Source organism: Ictidomys tridecemlineatus, unplaced genomic scaffold, assembly GCF_052094955.1.
Source record: "Ictidomys tridecemlineatus isolate mIctTri1 unplaced genomic scaffold, mIctTri1.hap1 Scaffold_2310, whole genome shotgun sequence".
NCBI lineage: Eukaryota > Metazoa > Chordata > Mammalia > Rodentia > Sciuridae > Ictidomys > Ictidomys tridecemlineatus.
This window is the reverse complement of record NW_027521992.1, coordinates 558-17,569: the sequence shown is the minus strand read 5'-3', so window position 1 is coordinate 17,569 and position 17,012 is coordinate 558. Positions and strand designations below refer to the sequence as shown.

The following is a 17,012-nucleotide window of genomic DNA, read 5'->3' as shown; positions in this document are numbered from 1 at the left end:
GATTGCCATTCTCCAGTGGATATGTAGGCCAATCTTGGGTACAGAATTTGATTAAAAGTTTTGGCTTGATGTCTGGTGTGAGGGAGAGTGTGGCCAGATTTTTTATTAAACATTTGAGAGGTGAGGCTTCAGGTATAGACGAAGAGGCGCCCATAGTCACAGGGAGGGATGGAAAAGAGAAAGAGAGAAAGAGAGAATAAGCATAAGCAAGAAAGACAAAGGGAAAACCCGGGCTGGAACAGCTTCCAGGAAGCCCAGGGCGAACGGGAGTCAGGTGGGCGTCCCCAAAATGACCAGCCATCGCCAGGAACTACAGAGGGCACTACCTGGTCGTCACCAGTGAAGTGCGATCTGTGAGACCCAATGGGGTCTGAGCCATGGGCAACCTGACGTCAGGAAAGTTGTTGACCACAGCGGAAAAAGTCAGTAATGAAAACAGAACTCCGGGTCCAGCGGAACGGAGTTCCAGGCCGGGAGTTCAGTTTTCCCGCCCAAGCAGAAAGGCAGCTTCAGGCAGACCCAGTAGCCCAGCAGGAAATAGCAGCTCTAGCCCCCAGCTGTGGCAGCAGCAGCAGAGGAGGAAAAAACCACAGAACCTCTCCTGCAAACTCAGAAGCCTCACGCCCCAAAGGGAAATGGATCACCAGAGGGTCCACTGCGACCAGTAAAGGTCTTAGTGGTGGGAATTCCCTCCCCCCAAGGAGCCTCTGGAGTGTGCCAGAGGATCAAAGGTCACAGTACCAGCTGTAGCTCCAAGGTCAAGGGGACCTTACCTATGGTCAAATCAGTGGTGAGTGCAGAAGCCACTCTTTTCTTCCCATATGTCAGAGAGGCTGTGTTCATTTTTTATATCCTTTTCTTCCTCTCTATGGTTTATATTGGATAATTTCTATTTATCTTCAAATTCACTGACTCTTCCCTCTGTCGTTTCAATTCTGCTAATGAGTCCATCCAGTGACTTCCTTTGTTTGCCTTTGTATTTCTAAATTCTCAGATTTCTACTTTTATCTCTCATGTCTTTGCTGAGATTTTCTATTTTAAACTTTGTTTCAAGAATGGTTGCAATTGCTCATTTGAGCCCTTTTATCATAGCTGCTTTAAGGACTTTGATAATTTTAACATCTGTGAAATTTCATCACCGGCATCTGTTGACTGTCTTTTCCAAGGACAATTTAAATGTTGATGGTTTTTTTTTTTTTTTTGTATGCTCAGTAATTTTGATTTTATATTCTGGACAATGTGAAAATTATATTATGAGACTGTAGCTTGTTTAAATCTTGTTAAAAAAATGCTATTTTTATTTTAGCAGGTTATCCACCTGGTCAGGTCCTGGTATCAAGGACCAACCCAACCTTATGGGCTCTGATGACAATGTCAGTTGTTTTCAAAGAGTTTATACTCCTTGTTGGCTCCATTTCAGGCTTCATCAATCACTCATTGGCCAGGCTGGGAACTGGATGGTGATCTCTCCATTACTTCAGTTCTCAAAGTCTTTGGTATGCTAGTTAGGACCAGATCTAAACATGTCTGGCTGCAGTGGAGTAGCGACAATAGGAAACCTTGGAGTTCATAAACACATGGAGGTCCCTTTCCTCCTCTTTAACCTCTCCAGTGCTTTATGTTCTTTGTGTTTTTTCCCTTTCAAGTCCTTCCCTTAGGAACTTGGGATTCTGGTTACTCTGGTCTGCTTCACACTGCCATATTTGGGGCCATGTTCAGGTCCTAGTGGTAGGAGAACATAGAGGAAAAAAAGCAATGAGTTCACTCTCTTGAGATGGCAATCCTTCTGATCAAATAGAAGATTTGCCCTTCCTCAGAATTTTGGTTCTGCCAGTTCCATTACTGACTGCTGCCACCACAGATGTGCTCTATCTAGAGAGTAGAGAAAGCTAAGAAAGGAAGAAAATCAGGAGCATTCATGCTCTCTCTCTGGGCATTAGTAGTCCCAAATTTCACTTCTTGAACCAAAATTCGGGGACTTCTCCCTGGAGCCCACTTGCAGTCTCCTGCTCTGCTATGTTCAAACCAGGAGGACACCAGAGCAGGCGAAATATAAACTCACTACTGGCTTGATGTACTTCTTTTTCTGGTCTTCTTCCCCAATCTCCTTGCTGCTCTTTTCCTTCCATTGTCTTCAAATAGCTGGTCTATGTAGTCTCTCCTAGAGCTATCATCAGCTGGAAGATGTGTGAACTGTGCTTACTCTTATCTTTCCTGGAACCAGAGTGCTCATGTTTTTAAAATATAGAAATTTCCCCCCCAAAATCCCAACTTCTTCTCAAAATCTCACAATGATGAGCCTGCTTTTCGGCAGGGTAACAGTATGGAGGCCAACGTTGGCATGCCCTCTCTCACAGAGCAACTTCACACGTTGTGTTATTTTGCCACCTTATGTTAGGGGAGATTGAAACTAATATTTCCAGAGGGAAGCTGGGTGGGTATCACTTGGGCTCAGCTGCATATTTGCCTCTTAGTTCATCAGAACTTTATGTTGCCAGTTCTTTCCTGCTTTCCCAGCCTCTAGTCCAGGTTAATTTCTCTGCACTCTGGCCTGAAACCTCTTCCACTGTGCTCTGCCCCTTGTGGAGTCTCTGCCTAGATCTCCCTCCACTTCTCTCTGCTTCCTTTTATGTTGGTTCTCTCACTCCTGCTCCTCACTCGGGACCAAGGCTTAACTCTGAGTGATTAAGTCCAGCTATGCCTGCTAGGACTCATCCTATGGTTGTCTCCCTGTCACCCATCTTTGAGAAAGGCACCAGTACAGACGTTGGGGCCTACCCTTGGCTTCTCAACCTACCAACCAAGTCTTGGCAGGCTCTGTTGGGACTCTAAAATATTGATGAAATATTGTCTCAAGATGTGCTGAAATTTTAAACCCCAGTCATTCATGGTATCATGTTCTTCTGTAAGAATGGGTAGCTTTTCTATTGTCTTAATTTTGTGTCCATTACCAGGACTCCGAAGATGCTTCTGATTTGGAAATTTTCCGGAAGGAAAAAGAGTTACTGACAAATGAAATAAGGCAAATCTAATTGAGTTCCAAGAACAATATCCTTTTCTATCTTTTTCTTCTTGTGGCTAATATGCAAATAGGAACAGGTACAATTAGCAGTTGTTCAAGTCATACCTGCCCAGACTCCCCTGGGCTGCAGCCAGAATAATTTCAACATGCTTGATCTAAGTCCCATTCCGGAAAAGATTCAATTGCTCTCCCTTCTTAGCTCACAGGGACCGTTTTGAGCCCTACACAGGCTCAGCAACACACACAGCAATGCATCCGTGTGCCAGGCACTGTGTTGATGTGGCTCGTACAGAGACACAGCCAAAAGGAGGAGTCGGAAGAGTTGGCAATTGAAATATAATGCAGCAAGAACTATGAAGGTAATGAGCAGAGGCAGGAGAAAGCAGAACAATAGGGCTGACTGGATGAAGAGGAAGCCAGCCAGTCTCTAAGGGTATCTTATCACCACAGTGGCTCATTGGAACCTGAGTGTCTGTGAAATTTCATACTCAGTAACTTACCTAACCAGAGAAATGGACCTTGGTTCTGCTCCTGCAGAAAACCAGAGCGCCCCCAAGTGGACATTTTAAAACCACTCCTCCAGGTGCCAACTTCTTTCTGTTGAGGCATCTCGCCCTGTACACATTGAACTAAGCAGGGTCCAGGCTCATCTCTTCTTGCCACCCAATCAGCTGAAATATTAAAATCAGACAATTCAGGACCTGAAACTATTTTCTAAGAATGAATTGTTTTCTTATTTTACTTTTGAACTTTTAATATGGCTACCAAAAGACTCCTGAGTTAGGAAAATCATCCAGTGAAACTGAATATAGAATAAGGATGACTGACATGTAAAATGCCTTTTGAAGAATTAAAACCAAGAGGGAGGAAAAAAAGTCCTCTTCAAGACAATTTGAAGACAACTTGGTAACTATGGTTACCTCTAATTAGTGAGCACCTTATGCTTTCTAGATTTGGTGAAGGAAAAGTGAAAGGAAAAACAATACCAAATAAGTAAAAATGCTAAGCTCCACCGAGTGCATGTAGTCTTGTATTCTGAACATAACAACAAGATCAAGTTGGCTAATATCAAATCAGCCTTCTCCATCTTCACCTTCACTTTCTCTGTCTCTCTCTGCACAACAGGGACTCATAAACTGAAATGGGGAGTTAAGGAAACCTCCATAAAGAAGGTGACACCAGAGGTCAGGTGCTGGATAGGCAGCTCATTATAGAGTCACACTGGTGCAAAAGGCCAAGCTGGCTGAATTAAGGTGAAAGTACAGAGTGTCCAGAAGGGCTCCTCCTATTCTGTGCTGGACACCAGGCAAAGGAGGCACCTGGCTGTGGTCCCCTGACAAGTGTCCAACAGACAGTCTGTAATTACTTGGATTTGAACTTGAGCAGAGAGGGAAGCTCCCAGAGAACGTGTTCTAGAATGTTCTTCAGGTTTCTAGGAGATGGGGGCACAACACAAACAGCATATCCACCCACAAAAAAGAAGCCAGGAGGAGGCATCTCCTGATCCACCTCAGTCCCTTGGCCCCTCCTAGAGCTGAGATGTTATCAAAGCCCTGTCATCTGACTGAATAAGTCTCTAGCAGAATCCAGGCTGGGCCACACTTATAAAAGAAGGACAGAAAACTCCTGTGTCTCTCTCTGAGAGGTTTCTCTCTACTTCGGGGAAGAAGGACTTCAACTTACAAGTGATGAACTAGTAAGATGGGTTTCCAGTGAACACTAGAAGCTGCAGTTTACAGAACCAAATGGTTATTCTCTTCCTGACTGGAAAACAAGTGTGGAGTTGCAACTTGAATAAGACAAACTTTGGCCTCAATTGAAACCTCTGCAGTATACAATTTTTTTTTCATCCATTCACTCAAATGCTATTTTCTGAGATGATTGTGGTCCAGACACTGTGCTGCGCACCAGAGATGCTGAAATGAGAGCTGAAAGGGACTGACATCAGGCTTCCTCATTCTAGTGGGAAGTGATGAAGTCAAAGCGCAAAGATTTGGAATCATTTGCACTTAGACACCTAGTGACATTTCAAATTCAACTGTGCATACTTCAACTCATGGATTTCTCCTGAAACTTTATCCACCTAATACCTTCCCCAACTCAACTGATGGCAACTCCATCCTTCCAGCTGCTTAGGTCAAAGCCCTGGGATGATCTTTGACTCCTCTCATCTTCCATCTAATCCTCAGCAAACCTCTTTGTCAGATTGGCTTCAAAATGCATTTAGAATTAACCCTCTCTTCACCTCTTTCTCCACCACCACCTGGAACAGAGCCACCAACTATCCTTCTCCTGGATTATTGTGCTAGCCCCCCAATTGATATGACTGCCTCTACTCTAGAGTTTATATGCATAATCATAGCAATGTGCTAGGGTCTTTGTTTCTAAACAGGCCTCAGGGCCATGGTTTATCATCACGGTTTCCTTCCGTCACTGCATTTTCCACCCTGGAAAGCCCATCTAATAGGCCTGGCCACATATGGTTTGGATCTTGCTAAAATGAAAATTTTCATTACTCTCACAAAGAATTCCGACCAATGGAGGACAAAGTTGAACTAAGTGCTGGAGGATTGAGTCACAATTATCAACCAGTAGGAAGGACTGGCTTCTTTTTTCAACAGAGAGAACATGGGGAATTGCTTAAGCAGGGGATTGAAGATTGAAAAAGCAAAAGGGAACGTTGGGAAAACATAGTGCTGATAACCACAGGAATCAGAGCCCCCACTTCTGTAAGACATGGGGAGCAAAGGAAACAGGTTAGAATAAAATAAACTGAGAAGGCCGTAGGAGGGGGTCCTGAGCAGCTGAACCCAGAGCTCTGAGGGGAGAGTGCGTCTCCACTTCCCTCCCTGAGCAGGAGGAAGGAGTGTTGTGGTGAGGCAGGTCTAGGATGAGGGAGAGCCATGTTGTTGCCAGGGTGGAGAAGCGCTGCTGAGGGAGACAGCTCACAGGCAGGAAGAAACAGGTCTCCTAGTTCTCCTTCTGCCCTCAGAAGTCTCCCTATCTGTAGGACCTGACACAGAAGCCTCAGCAGGGTATATAATGGTGAATTCAGAGCTAAGAGACAGTAACATAATAATTAGATTGATTTTTTTTGTCTAAACAATGCCACATATTTCCTTTGCTCCCCCAGTCCTACAGAATTGAGGGCTCTGATTCCCATGGTTTTCAGTACTATTGCTTTTTCAATTTTCCCTTTTGCTTTTTCAATCTTCCATCCCCTACTTAAACAATTCCACAGTTAACACTAGAATGCACCCACAGGTTCCAGTTCATCAAGTCAGGGTCAAGAAGGACAAGATGTGGCCTGGACATCTCCTATAGATCCTGCACTTCTGTTTGAAGAAAACCATGCATTTATGTTTCTTTGCATGAGGGGTGGCTGTATCATCAAGCGGAAATGTTCACTGATGTTGTTTCTTTTGAGGTTAAGTAAGAGAAGAAGGGCCCATCCCAAGGCATCAACTTCTCCCCACTGCTCTGTGCCACGAGGGGGATATTTCTAGAAGCAAAAATAACAAATTATGGTTCAAAGCTTCATCACTTCACCAGAAATTCATTATATTTAACAAAAAGGTGCTTTATACCATAGAAGTCCCCACACCAGCACTACCTGAAGAATGGTCTGAGGGCTTACGTCAGTCTGCAAACTGTCCACAATGAGATAAGAATGGAAATTGAGAATAAATGGTTAGATGCATTTTGGACAATTAACATTGTCCTGAAATCCAAGCACATGACCAAGCATGTGAGTGCGCTCAAGTGTCATGGAACACTTGGGTTGAGTTGCAGGTGGCATGAGCCACTAACTAATGATCACATCACAACAAGTGATGCTTTAAGGTTTGTTTGGCAATCTTTAGTTAAGAAAACCTCCATGAAGAAGGTGACACCAGAGGTCAGGTGCTGGATAGGCAGCTCATTATAGAGTCACAGTGGTGGAAAAGGCCGAGCTGGCTGAATTAAGGTGAAAGTACAGAGTGTCCAGAAGGGCTCCTCCTATTCTGTGCTGGACACCAGGCAAAGGAGGCACCTGGCTGGGGTCCCCTGACAAGTGTCCAACAGACAGCCTGTAATTACTTGGATTTGAACTTGAGCAGAGAGGGAAGCTCCCAGAGAACTTGTTCTAGAATGTTCTTCAGGTTTCCTAGGAGATGGGGGCACAACACAAACAGCATATCCACACACAAAGAAAGAAGCAAGGAGGAGGCATAACCTGATCCACCTCAGTCCCCTGGCGCCTCCTAGAGCTGAGATGTTGTCAAAGCCCTGTCTTCTGACTGAATAACTCTCCAGCAGAATCCAGGCTGGGCCACACTTATAAAAGAAGGACAGAAAACTCCTGTGTCTCTCTCTGAGAGGTTTCTCTCTATTCTGGGAAGAAGGACTTTAACTTACAAGTGATGAGCTAGTAAGATGGGTTTCCAATGAACACTAGAAGCTGCAGTTTACAGAACCAAATGGTTATTCTCTTCCTGACTAGAAAACAAGTGTGGAGTTGGAGCGTGAATAAGACAAACTTTGGCCTCAATTGGAACCTCTAGAGTATACAATTTTTTTTCCATCCATTCACTCAAATGCTATTTTCTGAGATGATTGTGTCCAGGCACTGTACTGGGCACCAGAGATGCTGAAATGAGAGCTGAAAGGGACTGACCTCAGGCTTCCTCATTCTAGTGGGAAGTGATAAATCAAGTCAAAGCGCAAAGATTTGGAATCATTTGCACTTGGACACCTAGTGACATTCAAAGTCAACTGTGCATACTTCAACTCATGGATTTCTCTTGAAACTTTATCCACCTAATACCTTCCCCAACTCAACTGATGGCAACTCCATCCTTCCAGCTGCTTAGGTCAAAAGCCCTGGGACGATCTTTGGCTCCTCTCACCTTCCATCTAATCCTCAGCAAAACTCTTTGTCAGATTGGCTTCAAAATGCATTTAGAATTTGCCCTCTCTTCACCTCTTTCTCCACCACCACCTGGAACAGAGCCACCAACTATCCATCTCCTGGATTATTGTGCTAGCCCCCCAATTGATATGACTGCCTCTACTCTAGAGTTTATATGCATAATTATAGCAATGTGCTAGGGTCTTTGTTACTAAACAGGCCTCAGGGCCATGGTTTATCATCACGGTTTCCTTCCGTCACTGCATTTTCGACCCTGGAAAGCCCATCTAATAGGCCTGGCCACATATGGTTTGGATCTTGCTAAAATGAAAATTTTCATTACTCTCACAAAGAATTCCGACCAACGGAGGTAAAAGTTGAACTAGGTGCTGGAGGAATGAGTCACAATTATCAACCAGTAGGAAGGACTGGCTCTTTTTCAACAGAGAATATGGGGAATTGCTTAAGAAGGGGATGGAAGATTGAAAAAGCAAAAGGAACGTTGGGAAAACATAGTGCTGATAACCACAGGAATCAGAGCCCCCACTTCTGTAAGACTTGGGGAGCAAAGGAAACAGGTTAGAATAAAATAAACTGAGAAGGCCGTAGGAGGGGGTCCTGAGCAGGTGAACCCAGAGCTCTGAGGGGAAGGTGCGTTTCCACTTCCCTCCCTGAGCAGGAGGAAGGAGTGTTGTGGTGAGGCAGGTCTAGGATGAGGGAGAGCCATGTTGTTGCCAGAGTGGAGAAGCGCTGCTGAGGGAGACAGCTCACAGGCAGGAAGGAACAGGTCTCCTGCTTCTCCTCCTGCCCTCAGGGGTCTCCCTAATGCAGCACCTGACACAGAAGCCTCAGCAGGGTATATAATGGTGAATTCAGAGCTAAGAGACAGTAACTTAATAATTAGATTGATTTTTTTTTGTCTAAACAATGCCACATATTTCCTTTGCTCCCCCAGTCCTACAGAATTGATGGCTCTGATTCTCGTGGTTTTCAGTACTATTGCTTTTTCAATTTTCCCTTTTGCTTTTTCAATCTTCCATCCCCTACTTAAACAATTCCACAGTTAACACTACAATGCACCCATAGGTTCTAGTTCATCAAGTCAGGATCAAGAAGGACAAGATGTGGCCTGGACATCTCCTATAGATCCTGCACCTCTGTTTGATGAAAACCATGCATTTATGTTTCTTTGCATGAGGGGTGGCAGTATCATCAAGCGGAAATGTTCACTGATGATGTTTGTTTTGAGGTTAAGTAAGAGAAGAAGGGCCCATCCCAAGGCATCAACTTCTCCCCACTGCTCTGTGCCACGAGGGGGATATTTCTAGAAGCAAAAATAACAAATTATGTTTAAAAGCTTCATCACTTCACCAGAAATTCATTATATTTAACAAAAAGGTGTTTTATACCATAAATGTTCCCACACCAGCACTACCTTAAGAATGGTCTGAGGGCTCATGTCAGTCTGCAAACTGTCCACAATGAGATAAGAATGGAAATCGAGAGTAAATAGTTAGATGCATTTTGAACAATTAACATTGTCATGAAGTCCAAGCACATGACCAAGCATGTGGGTCCGCTCAAGTGTCATGAAACACTTGGGTTGAGTTGCAGGTGGCATGAGCCACTAACTAATGATCACATTACAACAAGTGATGCTTTAAGGTTTGTTTGGCAATCTTTAGCCAAAAATGCCTAAAAATCTGAGCAACTGCAAGTGTATATTTATTTTTCTAATTTGTTTTATTTACCATGAATTTAATAGTTATCAAGCCTTTCAAAATTTAAAGCTTAACATTATTATCTAACTTGGAGGCATAAAAATTTGCATTGTGTAGCCTTCAGCCTGAATTATAGACTGGAAAACAAACCCCACTGGAAATTTTTTGTCAAGAAATTAGATATATGAGATTCAATCTGGAGTCTTAGTAAAAGAGAGCTCAGAAGCTTATACATTATCCCTTGTAAATGGGACACTTATCAACCTGAGCTAGCTGAAAAATAAATTAAAAGAAACATACTCATTTATTATATTATAAACCTTAATACTGATAAAACAGTATTCATTCAAAAGCGGGTCTCAGTGTTTAGTACAGAAAATCACCACTTACCTATCTTTTTACTATTTGGTTAGTTATAGCTGCAGATCTATGAAAGTTGAATTTAACAATGAGTCTCCATACTAAATGCCCTAGGCACATTTTCAATGATTAATGGGTACTGTCTTCATAATGCTTTTAGTTTTCCCTATGTTTGTTCCTATATTTTAAAATGCAATTTAATGTCTGTTAAATCCAATTAAAATTTGATATTATATTATAGTTTGCTTTGCATTTTATTTTTTCTCATAAATTAGTGTTATGGTATTTTATAAAAATATTGACTCATGATGAATTGATTAAAAATGCAAAATATGACCAACCAGTTATCACTGAGAGTTCAGAAGTGGCACTCTATATGTCTGTAAAGCCCCAGAGGTTTGGCTGGTTTTGATATCTGGCTGAGCCCTCCCTCTTCATCCCTGGGACAATTATGGTGTGTCGGGATTCCTTCCTTGACAGCACAGCCACTGACAGGGACCAGGGGCTAGACCACAGCTGATGGGCTACAGGGCCTACTTACCTGGTTCCTAAGCCCTGCAACTTTACCTGCTTTGGCTGGTCGGTTTCAGTTTCTGCAGAACATCAGAACAGCTGAGAATACAATACAGTTGCTTTTTCGGGGGCCTGAGGGTGGCAGGAGACACCACTGTTGGGGTTCAGGCACGCAGGAGAGGCAGGGGTTGAATATTGCTACAGCTATTCAAGGCCTTAGTGTCATAGGTAATAGAGGCCCTGAGGAGGACTGTGGGCTTATATATTTTCGGGTGTGGAAGAACAACACATCTCTTTTCTGTTCTTTCTCTTCTAAAAAGAGGTCCTTAAACCTTTGGCTGTAGTTCAGAAATCTCCTCTTCCAATGGCTTCCATGGAAACCTTGATGGATTCCGCCTTGCCTTTCATGTTTCAGGTTCCTCTCTTGCTTCCTTTTCCTGGATTTGTCTCATCTGCTATGCGTTGCTGAGCTGCTGGTCCCCAAGTTGCTGATCTAAGCTACAGGTCCATATTTCCCTCACTGGTTTAACTTCTTTGGGTTTCAGAGCAAGATTAGCCTAGCATGGTGTATGCTAGATACTATTCAACAAACAATTTAGTCCTGGATATAATCACTGTGCTGGGCTTTATGGGGCTTGGAAAATACAGGCTAAATGTTAAGGCAAGGGCTGGGGCTGTAGCTCCGTGGTAGAGTGCCTGCCTGGCATGCATGAGGCACTGGGTTCCATCCTCAGCATCACATAAAAATAAATAAAATAAAGGCATTCTATCCATCTACAACTACAAAAAAATTTAAATGTTAAGGAGGAAAAGAGTCATAATGCCTGTAACTTATTTGCAAGTGTTTGGGGGGAGTGTAAAAGGAAGATGCATTAATTAGGTGGGCTAATTTCAAAAGGTGGGAAATCCCCTAATAACACAGAGCATTTTGTAAACTATTTTTTAAGATGCTTTCCTTTGATCCTGGGTATGGCAGGAGGGTGTGCAAGTGGTTTCCTCTCAATCTGTGATGTTTCCTCTCTTACATCCATACCCGTGGGTAGTGGTCTTCTTGGCCAGACATGCATTTCACCTGGGGGACATCAACCAGGCCTCCCAACTTCCTGCCCCCAAAGCAGAGGGACTCATTCAAAAGTCCCCATGACCAGTTCAACTGCCCATGCACAGGGAGGCCCTCTCTGGATCCCCAGAGAAGCATGGAACTGAGATATGTAGAAATGTAGAAATGACCAAACAAGGAGCTTAACCCTTATGCTGTCCAGAGAGATTAACCTCCTGAAAAATCCCCTTCTCTAACACATTCCCCCTAAAGCCCCAACATGAAACAAATTAAGTGGGGCTAAAGAAATAAGGTTGTGTGAAAATAGTATGAAAAAAAAATAACAAAACAAGAAAAGAAAAGTTGTTTAGAGATCACAGACACCCAAAGTCACCAAGAGAATGAGTCATAAGTATACAGAGATCCAACAGAACTATATGGCACTTTAAGAATTCTGGAATGTACTTTTGGAGCCAAAAGAAATAACACATACTCTAATAAGGTTAGGAAAAAAAGTCATGTAGAAAATACATCTAAGTAAATCAAGTTCATAGTAAATTTATGTTTTAATGGCAGGAGTAGGAAAGACAACAGATTTAGAGGGATGGAAAATAAAGCAACAATCTGTCTTATGCAGTTAAGAAGACATCTACTGGCCTCACTTGCCCTTGACTGTGAAATAAGAGGCTAAGTATAAACGCCCAACTCCAGTGCTCACAATATCAGGCACCATGGCCATCCTACCCGACAAGCCTCCTTGTGGGTGGGAAGAGGGGTGCTGGGAAGAAAGCACCAGCTCACCATGGGAAACAGGCCCAGCGAGTGGTAGCGCCGGGACGTGGTGTTGGGCATGGTTTTGTTCCTGAGGTTCTTCAGCTCTTCCTGCGCTTCGTGAAGCATCTCCATGCACTCTGCGTACTTGTCCTCCAGCTCACGCAGCTACAGAAGACCAGGAAAGATGCAGAGGGTCAGGACCTCATGAGGAGTCGGGCGCATGCCCCCCACAAGAGCCAGAAACACACATGCAATCTAACCAGGCCTCCAGTGTGGAACAGCTGCCCTGCTGGCCAAATGGCAAAAACTCTCAAGATTGGTTTTTCTTTAACTTTTACTTAGAGTGAGTCTACAGTCTCAAAAATCTCCTAAAATACCAACAATGAGCAACGTGGATAAAACAACCTTAAATGAACAGAAAAGCAAACCAGCACACCCTGCTTCAAGGCATATCCTTGAACAGGCTCCTCTCAAGCCATATGTTGCATGGTTTACACTGATGAGCATTTACAGAGCCAAGATTTAGCAGGTGCCAGGCCCTGGGCTGGTGTGGAACATGGCCTCCCTGTGTTCACAACCAGCAACAGGGGCAGCAGGCGCAGAACCGAGGTGAAAGCTATATTAAATTCAATATAAAAACAGTTGTTCCTCAGCAACTTAGTGAGATCCAGTCTCAAAATGAAAAGGAAAAAGGGCTGGGGATGTGGCTCAGTGGTTAAGCACTTCTGGGTTCGACCCCTAGTACAAACAACAACACCAACAATAAAAACAGTTGTTACCATGGACATGAACAAAGCCTGTCAAGGGAATATGCTCTACCTTCACTGGAACCAAAAGCCCTCAAGAGGTAAGGGAGACACACCCACCTCGGCCGTGAGCTGCTGCTGGGCATCCTTGGCAGCTCCCAGGTGTTGGACGAGTTCCTCATTTTCCACTGCACACTAAAACACAGCAAAGACACGTAAGTAGACACCAGATAAGCCCAACTCTTCCCCTCATTACCTGATCCATTAGGACCCCATCCCCTTTCTACAATGAAATGTGTTATCTCAAACTGGAGTAAAATTTTGTCTTATATAATTTTGAAGGCCTTACAGTCCAATTTCCACTCCCTACCTCCAATGTAAAGGCTGCTTTCTAGAAGCTAGTCTCTCTCCTTCCTTCCATCTTTCTTCTTTTTCTCTCTCTGCTTCTTTCTTTACATTTTTCCAAAATTATTTAGCCTCTCACAGCAAAGGTTTCATATGGGAAATAAAACTGTTTTTTGCCATTTCACTTAATCCTCAAGGGGCTACTTCTACTGCACAACATACTTGGTGCACTGAGTCCAAACAAATACTAGGCAGGTGATTAAATTAAAGTTCAGAACTTCACATCAACAGCAACTTTTTATTTTATTTTCGAAATAATTTCCTCCCATGGGATTTCTCATTGGCCAGAACTACCACAAGGACAGTCATAACTGCATTGTAAATTATCTTAGTTGAGCTCATTAAAAAATAAGAATTGAAATCCATTTAATTACAATAAATGAGGAATGGACACACAACAAGTAATATCTACAATAGTCCACCCTTTGACTACCCAACATCATCTATATAACTCTTCATGACCACAGAGTGAACCCCAATCCTTACCCCCAAAGCTCATCAAAGTACTGAATCTACCTCAAAGTGGAGACCTCTGGATGAAGAGCACTGTGCTTCATCAGGTCTCAATTTGGATTCTGGGGAACTGGTAACTTAGACACTTTCAAATACATGCCCTGAGCACATCATATAGAAGTGTTGAGACATAATAATTAAGAAAAGAGGAGGAAGGAAAACATAAAGTGGCAGAAGTAGAAGAAAGTAGAATTGGGCAGGAAGAGAAAAATTTCTTATTTTGTAAGTACAGTAACTCTCATTACCCTGGCCTCTGGCCTCTGGCCTCTGGAGGAATGTTACTTCTCTAATTAATTAGCATGGCCACTTCTAGGAATGTCACACTCAGAGGAGGATGTACTCATGGAAGGCTGCTCCTCTCTAGTAACCCAATTCCTGCTGATGTAAATTTGGGTGCTGGGATTGCACTAAGAGACTAAACAACCACAGGCTATTGTCAAGCATAATTACTGTGGCCAGTGTATTAGCTTCTAATGAATTCCTGCAGCACCTTTTTTGATGAATTCTATTAATCTGTAGATTATTCTCAGGAGGTAAGAGGTTATGAAAAGACCCTTTGCCAACTCAGGGCCACAAGACATTTTATTACTGAATCCACTAAGCTTTTTCTCCAAAGGGGCAACACACACTCTTCTAGAGTAATGGCCCCTTCCCATCTTGGCACAACCACTGTGGTGTTAGCCAGAGTGACAGAAGCCTTACAGCTTTGGCCTTTTTCTGCAAGTCGACGATCTGTGACAGCAGGTGCGTGATCTCCTCTTGCTGGCGGGCAGCATCTTCAGTCTTCTTGGCCAACTACTCTGAGATGCTGGCAATCTGCACATTGGCATCCCCTTTGACAAAGAAATGACAAAGAGTAAGAGAGAAAACTACACACACAGACCAGAGAGAGTGGTTTCCTGGTGGTTCACACATGAAAACCCACCTTTATGGGGAGGAGTGCAGAGGGTACATGATGAAGGGATGCATAGTGACTGTGTTCTTCCATGGTGAAGCAAAGTGGCTTCTCAGGACTCAGTCAGTCATGAGAAGGGACATGATCTTCCCATGGGCTGTCATCCTGGGCTCGGTAGAAGGGCCTAACCCCACTGATTAAGTCTGTCTCCTCAGAGCCAATCAGGCAGGCACTGGGAGTGAGCCAGGAGGAGACACCCCAAACATGGTGCATCTGGCCAAATCTCAACATTCCACACATGAATGGATCCATGTCACCAACAGGAAGCCCTGCTACATGTACCTTATTCTAGAAATCTCAGTTGCTGATGCACACTACAATTCCCTTTGGTTTTCATTCCTATTCAGACATAACCCATTTTATAAGACTTAAACATGGGGTGTGGTTCATTTGCTTAGTATTTTGATGAAATGCAAAAGATTCTATTTGCCCTTTTATCTTACCTTGCAAACTTACAATGGAGAAAATGGTAGGGGAGTACTTATTTGCAAAACTGAGAACTCGGGCCTCAATTTTCATAAATCAAATCACTAAAAAGCAGTTTTCTTCACATTCTCAAGCCAGATTTCTGTATCTGAGCCTAACTTTGGCATTTAATAATTCTAATATTCCAGCAGAAAGTCAAAATTAAATATCCCTCTCAGAAGAAACTGAGATAATATATGGTTAATGGCCTGGAACCTGATTCACAAATGGGGAGGGGGTGCCATACAAGGTCAGGTCTCCTTTCACTGATTTCAGGCTGGCAGGGAGCCTGCTCTTCATCAAGGACGATACAAAGCCACTGGGTCATGGCAATGGGAGATAGAAGAAACTAGAAGCTGGGATGGGGGTTGGGAGTGAGTGGGCAGGGGACATACTCAGCTCCTTCACACAGTCGTTGACCAGCTGCTGTTCCTTCTCTTCGTAGGTGATGGTTTCTGTCTTTAGCTGGCAGGCCTGTAGAAAAGGCTCAGGTCAGGGCCCAGCACTCACCCTGCACTGTGACTTGCCATGCGCGTGAGGGCGAGGCATGGAGCAGGGGCAAACCTGAGTCTGGGAAGTGCTGGTCAGTATCTCTTCACCTGTCATTAGTTAGGCCCTCAAGTACAAAACATTTCCTACTTAGTTAAGGGGACACTCTCAAAGCAGAAAATTGAAAAACACCACTAGATGGCGCCACACAAAGCCAGCACCCAAGGGCCCACACAGCAAGCTCTGTAAGATTCTACAGGAGGGTCTGCCTGTTCATTTGTCTGTCCAGCTCATAGATGTGGACACTGCTGTGGCTCTCACAGTGCCTAAGACCCTGACCTGCCTATGGCATGCATTCTAAGGATAACCACAGGACTGGGGCTGAAGCTCAGAAGTAGAGTGGTTGCCTAACATGAATAAGGCCCTGGGTCCAATCTCCAGTACCATTAAAAAAAAAAAAAAAGCCAGGTGTGGAGATCCTAAGGATAAGGATAAGCACACATCATATGAAGCTAACGTACACTCTATCACTACTCTGTGCCAGGCACTGAACTATGAGGTTCTGAGCTGGAGTTAAACCTGCTGTGTTCAGAATATGGTCCAATATAGAAAATTTAGAGACCCAAGAGCCATCCCAGGACCCTGGTCAGCTTCCTCCAGCAAGAGATCTGAAGGCCCAATGAAAATGATGCAGTTTGAGAAAAGGTGTCTCAGAGCCCTCTGATCCTGGCCGTGGAGAGATAGATACTACATTTCTGAGAACAAAGGCAGGACAGTGAGAATCTATAGATGGGATCAGATTCCCTCACTGAGGGTGGGATTGCTGGGTACTGAGAACTGGGGCATCTCCCAAGGGCTGGAAAGGCAGTGCTAGACTCAGAATGGGAAACACTGTTCCTGTAATTGGCTAAGCCACTGGCTGGCAGAGCACAATGGGGCAACCTTGGCCACTCAGGGTTGTTTTCATTAGGAAGTGAAGAGCTGGAAGACGTGAAGTCTACAAGAATAGGCTTTGCAGAAAAGCATCTTGTTAGGTTCTTTTCAATGTGCAGCAATTTCAAGGTGACCGACAGTCTGCCCCACTGAAGGGGCTCAAGGGAGTCTGGGGCCAGCTTAGGT

At 43.9% G+C, this 17,012-nt stretch overlaps 1 protein-coding gene across 1 annotated transcript in view; it reads right to left on the bottom strand.

Moving 5' to 3' along the window:
* Positions 1-16,012, bottom strand: part of LOC144364818 (unconventional myosin-Ib-like) — a 36,535-nt gene extending 20,523 nt beyond the window's left edge. Inside the window, exons 1-5 of the mRNA XM_078036205.1 lie at positions 15,800-16,012; positions 14,687-14,817; positions 13,187-13,261; positions 12,348-12,485; positions 3,523-3,693 (exon numbers count right to left, since the gene is read on the bottom strand). Coding sequence (XP_077892331.1) covers positions 3,523-3,631 — 109 coding nt within the window. The 5' untranslated portion in view covers positions 3,632-3,693; positions 12,348-12,485; positions 13,187-13,261; positions 14,687-14,817; positions 15,800-16,012. The remainder of the gene's footprint in view (positions 1-3,522; positions 3,694-12,347; positions 12,486-13,186; positions 13,262-14,686; positions 14,818-15,799) is intronic.
* Positions 16,013-17,012: the final 1,000 nt, after the last annotated feature.